The 11,617-nt window shown below is 30.3% G+C and overlaps 1 protein-coding gene across 1 annotated transcript; it reads right to left on the reverse strand.

The window, feature by feature from the left end:
• Window positions 1-419: 419 nt before the first annotated feature.
• LOC106683238 (apolipoprotein D) lies at window positions 420-7,488 on the reverse strand. The gene is made up of 6 exons (XM_014424586.1): window positions 7,423-7,488; window positions 4,803-4,908; window positions 2,728-2,861; window positions 2,374-2,465; window positions 1,236-1,331; window positions 420-1,120 (listed from the first exon to the last, which is right to left on the reverse strand). Exons 1-6 carry the CDS (start codon window positions 7,446-7,448, stop codon window positions 966-968), a joined length of 609 nt encoding a protein of 202 aa, XP_014280072.1. The 5' UTR covers window positions 7,449-7,488; the 3' UTR covers window positions 420-965.
• Between the last annotated feature and the right edge of the window lie 4,129 nt (window positions 7,489-11,617).

An 11,617-nucleotide genomic window follows, 5' to 3' on the forward strand; every position in this document is an offset into this window, starting at 1 on the left:
TATCAGTTTTATTTTTCCATATTCCCTAATATACATTTTTATTAACTGTGCGTGGATTAATTTTATCCCGTTTATATCTACCTAAGGAGATAAAGATTGCCCCATTTATTAATCCTGCTTAAAGATCTGCGAGCTTCGTCGCCTATTCTACAATACCTTGTATCATATCACCGTCGTATATTGTACAACTCCTCTTCCTTGTGTTCTTCAGAACTTCTTGTTGCCTACCTGAGTCCTGTACCACGTCGACTATAAGATGATATCAGTAATTGTTTCATGAGGTTTTGGATCTAGGTAGTAAGAGAATCAACCACCTTCTTCTCCTCATGATCTCTTTTTTACAGCTCCAATCACATTTCGTTCAAATATACAATTTGTATATATTTTTTATATAAACGAGGGATTAAGTTAAAAAAAAATTCCATTTTACAAATATTTTATTGATTGTATTCAACCATTTGTATTAACTTAAGAATGCTCAATATCGTTATTTCTCGTCTGACCTGAATGTAAATATGTGAAAAAAGACCGAAAGATAACTTCAGTTCTATATCACAGCCGTTTGTTTGAGGAAATAATGTTATATAAAACACTAATAATTGAATTTTACGTTACATAAGTATATTCAGTCATATGAAAGATCTATCATCTTAGATCAGTGATTCTCCACCATTGTGACATTACTTGAAATGTGACGTCATTGCCTGGCATTTGCTCTTCCCGAAATGATAATTATTTTCTTTAGTTTACATTTTTTTTATTGACACTGATTTCTGTCCAAATAATTATTTGAAGAGGTATTTTACCATATTACATTTTACCGTTGTGTATAAGTATAATAGCAATATTTTAAAAAATCTAAATGGGTTGAGAACCACTGGTCTAAATTAACTAATAATAATTGTTGATTTAATTTATTTATTTATTAAAAGTGGATATGATAGTATGGAAATATCCATGACAAATTATAGATGCGGTTCAGCAGAACCACAGTTTCGGTTGTTCTTAAGCTCGTAGTCTCCTAGAGTAAAACCGACATTCGAGATGGTCTTGGATATAGCTTCTTGTTGCTCGGATGTAAGGGTCGTCTCTTTGTCTCTCACCAACAGCCAGGACATTTCTGCAACACAGTATTTCTGAATGATCTGAGGTTTCGTCATTTAAATAAAAAATAACAAATTTAAACTATATTAAAGTTTAATAACATTTTATCAAGCAATAATTTTGGCCCTTACCTATCTTCATTCCTATCAGTTGCCTGCAGAGGTAGACTGCGGCCCAATTGTCATAGTCAGTTCCAAGGATGTTAAATGCAATAGTGAAGTTGAATCCTGTTGGAAAATATAAAAATATAGATAATATTTTCCAATGAATCTTTTTTATTCTACTCGGTAAGGCACAACCAGTCAAATAGATGTCGGATTGTGTGAAGAATTTATATTAAATCACTTTTACCATTAAACCGACGGTGTGTAAGTATTTTAAAGAGATTATTTACACCAACTGATTTAAATATTTAATATAAATTATAGCAATGTAAGGCGTTTCGATATTTTTAAGATATAGGTCGCCAAATTACGGTTGTTCCTCTATGACGTGAAAATAAAAAATAAAATTTTTTTTTCAGTTGTGTTTGCTCTGGTATTAGGAAAATTTTAATCATTTATTTCATACTTCTTAGTGAGATTATGATAAAAGAGAACACTACTTTTTCTTTAATTTTTAAGTAAAGTATATTATCTTTTATTAATTTTCATAAACTGATTTTTATATCTGAATTCTTTATCACTGCAACATAAGAAATACGCGAGTTCGCACGAAATCTGTATAAGAATTGTTCAATGCTGAATGTGGTGGCAATTATTTGAATGATTAGTAATTATAGTAATGATCTTGAATAATTAGTATTTACATAGAAATCGAATGTGACGATGAAATATAGTTGAATATGTCAACTTGAAAGAAATAATTCAATTTTGACCAGCATTTTTTTGTAAATATCGTCTCTGATTTCTTTTTTCTCGGAAAATATCCACAAATCACAGAGCATTGACCTATTTGAAATATTTAACTATTTATGTTCAATTAGACTTAATATTCGAAACGAGTTTTTTCTTTTCTTATTGTTTTATGAATTGAAGTTTTGAGATAATAAGCAGTATGTATCACTTTGCAAAATAATTATTAGAAAATAATGAGGTGATATTCGATATATTTAGAAATTAAAGTATTTTATGATATTTTGGATTATTATTTGTCGTTACATTTTCCCATAATATTTTATAAATTGTGTATATACGTGCATTAATTTATCTCATATCATAAACTTGGAATTTTTAATAAATAAATAAATTTCACTCCTGAACTTCTTACCTCCTAAATTATAATTGACAGGAAATGCCAGACCTTTCCTCTGAATATAGTCTGCATCAGCTTCTCCCTTTGCAGTGACATATTTCCCCAATCTGAAATAATATGGAAAATTTTTAGATTTACCTATATAAACGTAAAAAAGAATTTAACAAAATTTGTACCGGTACTTGAAGGGTTAGGGGTTTAGTACTATGTAAGGAAGTAATGTTTTTTTGAACAAAGGTTGTGCAAGGAAGTTATTTTTTCATAATCATGCACAGTAGTATTATATTAGGGATGGTGAATCGTAGTAGGGTAGAATAAAGTGGCGTAACTTTATTTTGTATCACTAAACAAATACGATTGATGACTTACAGAGGTTCGTATTGGAAGTTGAGGAGTTCTACTTCATTGCCCTCGATCTTGCTGTCCTGGCCAGCGCAGTTTCCAGTTCTATCAAAGAGGAATCCTCCGTGGCTCTTCCAGACGTACCATTTCCTATTGAAATACTACAACAAAAAATATAATATAATATTATATTGTGATAGTATAAAATTAATTATATTTAAAAGCTCACTTGATGCCAGAATTATTTATTTATTTCCAGGTTTTGTAATTTTTTTAGATTTGAAGCATTGAGATGCATTTCACTTGTTCCAACTAATTCACAAGTAATTATTAGACGGCAGTTGCCATTTTATTACAAATGATACACAGGGTCGTAAGTCTTCTTAGGATTTTATTTTTATTTATTTTAACATTATCATTTTGGTGACCCAAATTAAATAAAAATTACAAACTTTATAATAACAAATTCTTGGTTAGTGAATTTACTGGAAACGACATTCGCAAATAGATACGGTTTAGAGCCTCACCGGTACCTCATCCGGAGTCTATTAGTACAAGAAATGATCAGTTTTTTTTCTTTCCGTTAATGAAATAGGTTAGAACACAAAGGCAACGATGTGATCGAATGAAATTTAATTAACTGCGATATAATTTGATAAAGAAAGTCTTGTAAAAGAGCCTAGTCGAAATGTTGTGCCTGGCATGAGGAAATCTTTTTGTCATACTTTCATAAAATATTCTAACTTAGCTTAGTATTTGCGCATGTTAGTAACTTTCAAAATAGCATTCATTGAAAGTTAATGAAAACATTGAAAGCATTGTATTATTTGAATATAAATTTTCCCCCCCTCTAACCACTTTCTTTTAAGAAGATATCTCACAATTAGTTAATTTAGAGAAAAGGATTTCATCTACAACGATTATGTCTGTTGTATTGACAATCCGCCTATGGATCCGCGAGATATAGTTGCAGTCCCTTATACCGATATAATTTATAATGATTTGAGAAAAAAGGCCTCGATCCTAGGTGGAGTGGAAAGGTAAAAGAAGAATATTTATGGTAAATGTATCTCTTTCTTTAAAAAAGAAAAATTCCATATGACCTTCGGAGAGAGAGTTCACCATGACAGTCCACTGGTTTGGATCTCGCGGAACAATACCAAATAGAATAAAGTGTTTTTTAGAAAAGGTAGGTGTTAGAATGATGAATATAGTTATGTTGGCCGAAAATATTATTCTGAATTCTTTGAGCATCATACATCACAACCTGAAAGGAAATTAGCTCTCAGGGTATTTAATATCATTTATTTGTTTGTTTGGAAAGGGCGTTTAGCAGCCTGGTCATCAACACCTATTGGTTGTTGGTTTTGGTTTTGGTAAGGCCTAGTTGTTCCATAGTCATTAACTCTGAACCAGTTACTTACACCAACAAGTGTTCCAATGGCGTTGAGAAACGACGAATCCGTAATAGAAAGAGTCATTAAATTCATCCATAAGACTAACTTAATAACCAGCCTTTAATTATTATAATTATCTATTTATTTTGCCTTATTTTCAAAATTAGAACAGTTATTTATCTGCTTTTAAACATCCTTTCCATTATCGTTACGATTATTAAACAAATTATAATTTCCTAGCTAGATAATATTTCAAATCTTACGGAAATGAGTCCCACTGGTGCGGATCAGTACACCATATTATTTTTTAAAAACTATTTAATTAATTATTTTAGCTAATCCATTAGTTTTAAACAAATTATTTGTTTTCAACTTCTTTATCTGTTTTAATCTTATTGTTTTGTTTTTTTACTTATTTATTTGTTATTATCTGATTGAGCGGTAACTTCATTTTTTTGCTATTAATTTTTTGATATATTCGTACCGAATGTTTTAACGCTTTATTGGTCCATAAATTAATATAAAATTTAAACAATAAATTGCGTATTTTTGTAGGATCCCTGGAAAACGAAAATATGTGATGAATAGTAGGGGAATAGAGATAGTAGAAAAAAATATATGCTGAGGAAGCAAAATTCAAAATCAATATCGTAAATTTTTGTATAAAATTTAGAATAAAACCTCTGTACCAACTCACTAACTTACTTTTTCTGGTTCTAAGTCTCCTAGGATGGAGGATTGTTTGCACAGGCCAACAACTACGGGTGGGGGATTCCAAGCCGAAGTTAGAGCTGCAACCACCGCGACGAGTCTGGAAAAAGTAAAACAAAAAATTTTAATTATAAAGGAATACTTATTGTATTTCTTAAAGTAACTTATAAATTAATTATTTGGTGGTATTTCCCAATCAAATTGGCAAAATTTTATTTAGTTAAATTCTCTAAAAATATTTAGGAAGAAAACCGTGAAAACATATACGGAAGCCAGACACTATGATACATCCAGAAGTGTAGGATTGACTAGTCTAGCTAGGGTTGTCTTGGACAGATAAAAATTTAGGAAAAGCTGTAAATTTCTGAAATTTTCAGTGTGGGCCGTTTCAGTAAAAACATTATTACTCCGCTATACGAAATATATTTTATAAATAGAAATGACTATTTTATATATAATCTTAAGTACTTTCTTGGGAGTGGTTAATTTTGTTTAAATAAATAATTTAAATTTTATCCATTATAGTCTCAAAACATTTTATTTTCTTTACAATCCGACGTTTCGGCCAATTCGGCCATCCTCAGAGACAATCTTAATACAATTTTTGAACTAAATAATTTAAAAACAACTTCATGCAGGCTACCACAACAATAGTGATAATTTTTAACAAATCAGTGATTGTGATAATGAACTTTAATGTGAAAATTGACTAATTAGAGAAATTGTTTAATTGATCTGGGCAGAATAATCTAACTAAATAATTTAAAACACAACTTCATGCAGGTTATTCTGCCCAGATCAATTTAACAATTCTTTATCACAATCACTTATTTTATTGTATATATTATTTTATCATTATGTTATTTTATTTATTTATTTTTCATACAGATAGTTTGATTATGTTCATCTTGCCTATTCTTTTGTTAGTATATATTTTAAGAGAGAATTTTTTATTATTATTTTTTTATTTTTTTTTTTATTTCATTATTTTTTTCTTTATTTTTTTTCTTCTTTTTTTATTTTTTTAAATTATTTTTTTATTTATTTTTTATTTTATTTTAGTATGTATGAGATCATTCATCACTATTACCTATTGCCCACAACTGTGTGGCAGATTGTAATATTTATCAATTCAAAACAAGTTGTGTTTTAAATTATTTAGTTAGATTATTCTGCCCAGATCAATTAAACAATTTCTCTAATTAGTCAATTTTCACATTAAAGTTCATTATCACAATCACTGATTTGTTAAAATTTATCACTATTGTTGTGATAGCCTGCATGAAGTTGTGTTTTAAAATATTTAGCTCAAAAATTGTATTAAGATTGTCCCTGAGGATGGCCGAATTGGCCGAAACGTCGGACTTGTAAAGACAATAAAATGTTTTGAGACTATAATGGATAAAATTTAAATTATTTATTTAAAGAAATGACTATATTGGTAGAAGTGAAACTATATTCTTTGTATCATATAGATTATAGATTAATAGTTGAACGAATTTAATTGTTTGTAGGAAGATGTCCAAGGAAGGTACAATATCAGAAATATCAGAAAAACTATTTATTAGTTTTGCCCCACTTCGCAGGGCTTCGTCAGGACTAAATGAGAACAAGACGCATACATCGTATCAATTTAACTCCCATTCTGAAACGGCAAGGATCCAGTTAAGAATCCTTATCATTTCTCTTTATTTTCTCATTTCATTCCTTTACTTATCCATTCATCTATCCCCTCCTAACTAGTCTGTCAATACCCCGTACTTACTACGTTTCATTTACTTCACCTTTCTTTTAATTTTAATGTATTCGCTTCTCATTCTATAATGTATTATTTCATTATTTATATTATTATTATCATAGATTATTCACACTATCGCAGTTGTTTGTTAGCAATGCTATCACTCATTATTGTACTTATGTTCATTTATTTTTATATTCCTTTAGTTTACGGTGTTCCTCTTTTTTATATCATTGTTTACACTATTCATATTTCTATTCTATTGTACTATCACATCATATCTCTTGTTCTCATTTAGCCCCAATAAAGCCCTGCAAAGTGGTGGGAAACGTTGGTTTCTAGTTACAATTTTCCACTAATTTTGAGTTTTATACAAAAAAAAAAAAAAGAATTTCATCAAAGCTCATTTTTTCTTTTTTATAACGTTTTTATGAAGTATTATTTGGGTTGGAAGGGTTATTTTCGATTTAACATTAAGTGAGCAAGAGAAGGAAATAGCCTTAACAGAAAATTATCAGTTCAGTAAGAAATCTTTTTTGCCTAAAAGGTCACAGTTTTAAAAAAAAACATTTTTTAGTTATAGCAAATGAGTATTGTTATTCATGTTACAATATTCTAATTGTAGTAACTATTAATTAATTGAAAAAGAAATAATAAATCATAAAACAATGATACAAAACTTGTATGTCTCCAAGTTTTGTTGCAAATAAAATAAAAGTGAGTAAATTCCCATTATCAAAATTTCTATGTTTAAGAGAAATTCGTGCTAAAAAAATCATGCTACTGTTCGCAAGTATCAAAAATATCAACGGTGAAGAAATAGTATAATAATTTGTATGTCATTAGTTTACACAATAGTTTAAATAGTTTACTTACACTAGGAGGGAAATCTGCAGTTTCATGATGTGGTGTATGAACGACTGAGTTGGTTGGCCTAAAACGTATCGGTATATATGTATTGTCTGTCACGTTTGAAGTTCGAGATCTCCGAGCGTCGGAGAAGGGTCAAGTACCCACTTATTGCTGTGTACTGCTCAGTAGCCGACTGATTCAGCAGTAATTTGATCATTTTAATTAATTAATTAATTAACGCTTAGGGTACTCCTAAATTTTGGAAATACCTCACAATGTACTGTGAACAGTAAATAAAAACAAAAGAAAGAGTGTGACATTACAATCCATGAAGGGTGCACCCTGCACTACTTGGGTTCGGTACTTGAGATGAAAGTATTATTTCTTGACCAATGGTAGTGCAAGCACGTGATGAGGTCAGGATCACCCTGACCAAAAAATACCAGGTTATTCCAAAATTAAGGGTACCTATTATATAGAGGGCTCCCAGAGAGTCAATCCATGACTGATTGATCAGAATAAATAATCAACTGGATTCGAAGTAGTGCCTTACTCCCTAAACTATCCGCTAAGTATATTGACAGTACAATAAGGAATAGTAATTTAAGTACAACATATAAAATCTTTATTTCCTTTCTGAAGTCATTTAGGTTGCAAAATTACCGTTATGGAAATATTGAATTCCCTTCTTTCTAAGGTAATTATAAGTTCCAAATAAATGTCAATAAGCTTATTATATGTTTGTTATAATAAATTTTAACATTTTAAAAGTTACAATCGAATATTTGTGCAATAACTCTTAAATTGTTCAGTTTGTATCCTTTTTCGAATTAATTTCTTTTTTCATCGTTGTTCCATCAAATTGTTTACCTTGACTAGGTGTTCTTAAATAAGGGACAGTAGTTATATCTAGAACATTTCAGCTATTAACCGAATACATAAGTGATTGAAAGTCCTAAATAACACAATTTCGAAAATGGAAATTTTCTGAGTAATAAAGGTTTTTTATCTTGTTTCGTCTTGTTATATTAACAACGAAAATTTTGGTTAATGATATAGTTTCTTAGAGGATTTGATAATTGATTCCATAACATCCATATATTATCATATATGGATGTTATGGAAATGTTAGCCATTGATTAATTTTTTTTTAAACTTTATTCATCTGTAAATTTTTTTCTTCAGTTCTGTTTTGGTCGTTTCTATTCTAGCTATAAGGATTAATAATTTTCTTGTAAATTAAAATTATCCCTCATTAGTTCTGTCCTATTATTTTCATGTTGAGTATAGTCCCTTAAAATATGTTGGAATATTTGGTGTGTCTGTCCGTCGCAGTCATGCGAAGCTTTATTTTATATGTTGAAAAGTTTCAAGTAGTTTTTAGACTTTCCATGATCCATCAGTAATTATGTTCGTTAGTTAATGCGTACATTTTGATTTATTGTGATATTTAGGATGTACTTGTGAGTCGTGCTTTAGCTGAGTTTTGCCAATCTTTGCCGCAGTTAGTCAGGGAATCATTAACGCTTTTATTAATAAATGAGGATGGTACTCTGTTGACATATACATATGTATGTATATCTATATCAATGATAATAAATTCAAATTTAAAGATTAAATAGTTAAAGAGAAGCTGGAGTTCCGCAGGGATCTATTTTAGCGCTATTATTATACACTTTGTATACCTCCGATTTACCCACAATGGAACACACTCTCACGGCCACACACAGCTATTTTAGCCAAGCATGGCGACCCAGCGCAAGCCTCAGAACGATTACAAATACACCTAGCTCACATCCATGAATGGTGCATGAAATGGAAAACAGGGATATACATTGAGAAATCAGTTCAAATAACTTTTACGCTCCGTCGTGGTCTATGTCCTCCTGTTTTTCTAAACGAACAAAGTTTAACCCGGACAGACACAGTAAAATACATTGGATTGACATTAGACAAACGACTTACATGGACCTCCCACATAAAAATAACAAAACAAAAGCTAAATTTCCGACTTAAATTATTATTTCATCTTTTAAATAAACGATCAAAATTACCATTTTCAGAAAAACTAAAGATTTATACTTACCTTCTCAGACCAATTCGGACTTACGGTGCACAAATTTACGGATATGCCAAAAAAGCTAACTTACTGAAACTGCAACAGTTACAATCAAAATTACTAAGACTGATCAGTAGCGTTCCCCCCTACATCAGTAACAAGAACTTACACAAAGACTTACGAACTACCTACGTACAAACAACCATTAAATCATTATATAAACGGTTTCACGAGGCACTTCCACACACTAACCCTCTAATTCAAGGACTATCAACACTAGACTTAGCAGATACGAGACGACGTTTACGAAGGAGCTGAAATAGTGACCTCTTAAATTGATTTTTAAATTTCAATTTTAATGGAGAGGCATCATTGGATGACCTTAACCTTCATGCCTTCATGACTTTTTTTTATATTATTTTTTTTTCTCTCTCTACATCTCATTCGCTGGTTGTAAAAATACTTTTACAGTTGTGAATAAACTAAATAAAGTAAAAAAAAAAAGATAGTTAAAGGTAATCAGAAAAGATTATAATACCCCGTATTATAATATAAGCAATATCCCGTAGTGATTGAGTGAGTAAATACTTAGACTGATCTGTTTCATAGGACAGACTCATAGTTTTAAGAATTATCTGTATTGAGTATATAATAATATGAAATATACTTCCTGCATGACGTATCTCGATAGATCCGTTCGAAGTAGGATGCGTCACTCATGCAATCTATTTCAGATTTTATTCGGAAATAAAGACGTAAACTAATTAATAATTTTCCAATGTTATTAGTTACGATTATTTTATTATAAGAGAATAATTTATGGTTCATTATCTAGAAATGAGTAAATCATACTTCTGATTCATGTTCAACCTCTAACCTGAGCGCTAGTCTTGGGAAAATAATGAGAACTACCCAATCCTCCTGTTCTACTATGGGTGTTATACTTTATTTACAAAATAGATTTATAAGTATGAAATAATAAATTTTAAAATATAGTTTTTCTCTCCCTCACCATGTCCTCCTCCTAGGTGTTTATCAATTTCAGGCGTTTTTTAAATATTGCTCGATTTAACTATCTTAAAGTTTCCTCTTCCCGTTTTAACCTAATATTTCAAAAGTGATTTAGGACCGTCGCTCCCCGGGGGTCTTAGCGGGGCGGGTCCGACAGGGAAGGATTGCCTTTTTTGTGTTTTGATCTCCTCTTGTGAGATTGTGACATGTCGTACATCGACCAACTTACTCGCTATAATTGTAGGTTTGAGAAGTCAGATAAGTAAAGCTACCATGGAGGGGAGGAAATAGAGGGTTTTATGGTCTCACTTTAAAAATTCATTTTTGATCTACAATAGATTGTTTGCTTCAATTCAACTACTGATTTAGTCAATTATTAAATAATAAATATGCCTTATTCCTTAATAATGCCTTCCTTATTGCAATTAATAAAAGAAATAAAATAAAAACTGCACGTCCTGTACCATTCACTTCCTCATATTAATATCTGAAAATTAATCAATTTTTAAGGCGAATTCATATTGATTACTTTGATCCGATGAGTCCTGAGGGCGTACAACGCCAAAAAAAATCAACATAGTTGTGACGTGGTGTGCAAAGGGTGCGAAAAATCGAACAAACCTAAGGGAGCAAATAGTTTCAAATATATAAATATTGTAGTGGTGGGTTAGAGCACGCTGGAATTTTCCTTGGTTTACTTTGATTATATGTTATCATTAGTTTGTGGTTAAATAAGTTTATCTAAGTTAGTTCATTTTTATAAAAATTGGTATTTCTTAGTTACTTTCTAATAAATATAAAACACCTGTTCTAATTATTCAATTATTATTCTGATTCACTCTTGTATTAATCAATATAAAAATTAATTCGACTTTTCTTTTGTGTTACTTATTTAATGACTTATTGAAAACAACCTTTTTTGTTACAAACACTTTTGTGTTGATTGAGTGTTTGATTGTGTCGTTTATAAAATACGTCAAAATATAACATACGTGGGTTTCTTTTTAAAACAATTTTGATCTCTTTTCTCTCAACTTTATTCTTTTTTAACATCCGACGTTTCGACCTCTCAGGTCATTCTCAAGGATTCCTACAAACAGCTCCTTTTAATTACTTTTTTAGTAGGAATCCTTGAGAATGACCTGAGAG

The sequence above is a fragment of the Halyomorpha halys genome, unplaced genomic scaffold (genome assembly GCF_000696795.3).
Source record: "Halyomorpha halys isolate HHAL.00 unplaced genomic scaffold, Hhal_1.1 Scaffold474.1, whole genome shotgun sequence".
Lineage (NCBI taxonomy): Eukaryota > Metazoa > Arthropoda > Insecta > Hemiptera > Pentatomidae > Halyomorpha > Halyomorpha halys.

Excerpts from the sequence above, each read along its gene's own strand:
- LOC106683238 (XM_014424586.1), bottom strand. The coding sequence starts at position 7,448 with ATGAAACTGCAGATTTCCCTCCTAGT. Across the intron at positions 4,909-7,422 it reads CTGCAGATTTCCCTCCTAGT|ACTCGTCGCGGTGGTTGCAG; the intron begins GTAAGTAAACTA and ends TACTTTTTCCAG. Across the intron at positions 1,332-2,373 it reads TGTCAATTATAATTTAGGAG|GATTCAACTTCACTATTGCA; the intron begins GTAAGAAGTTCA and ends ATTTTCCAACAG.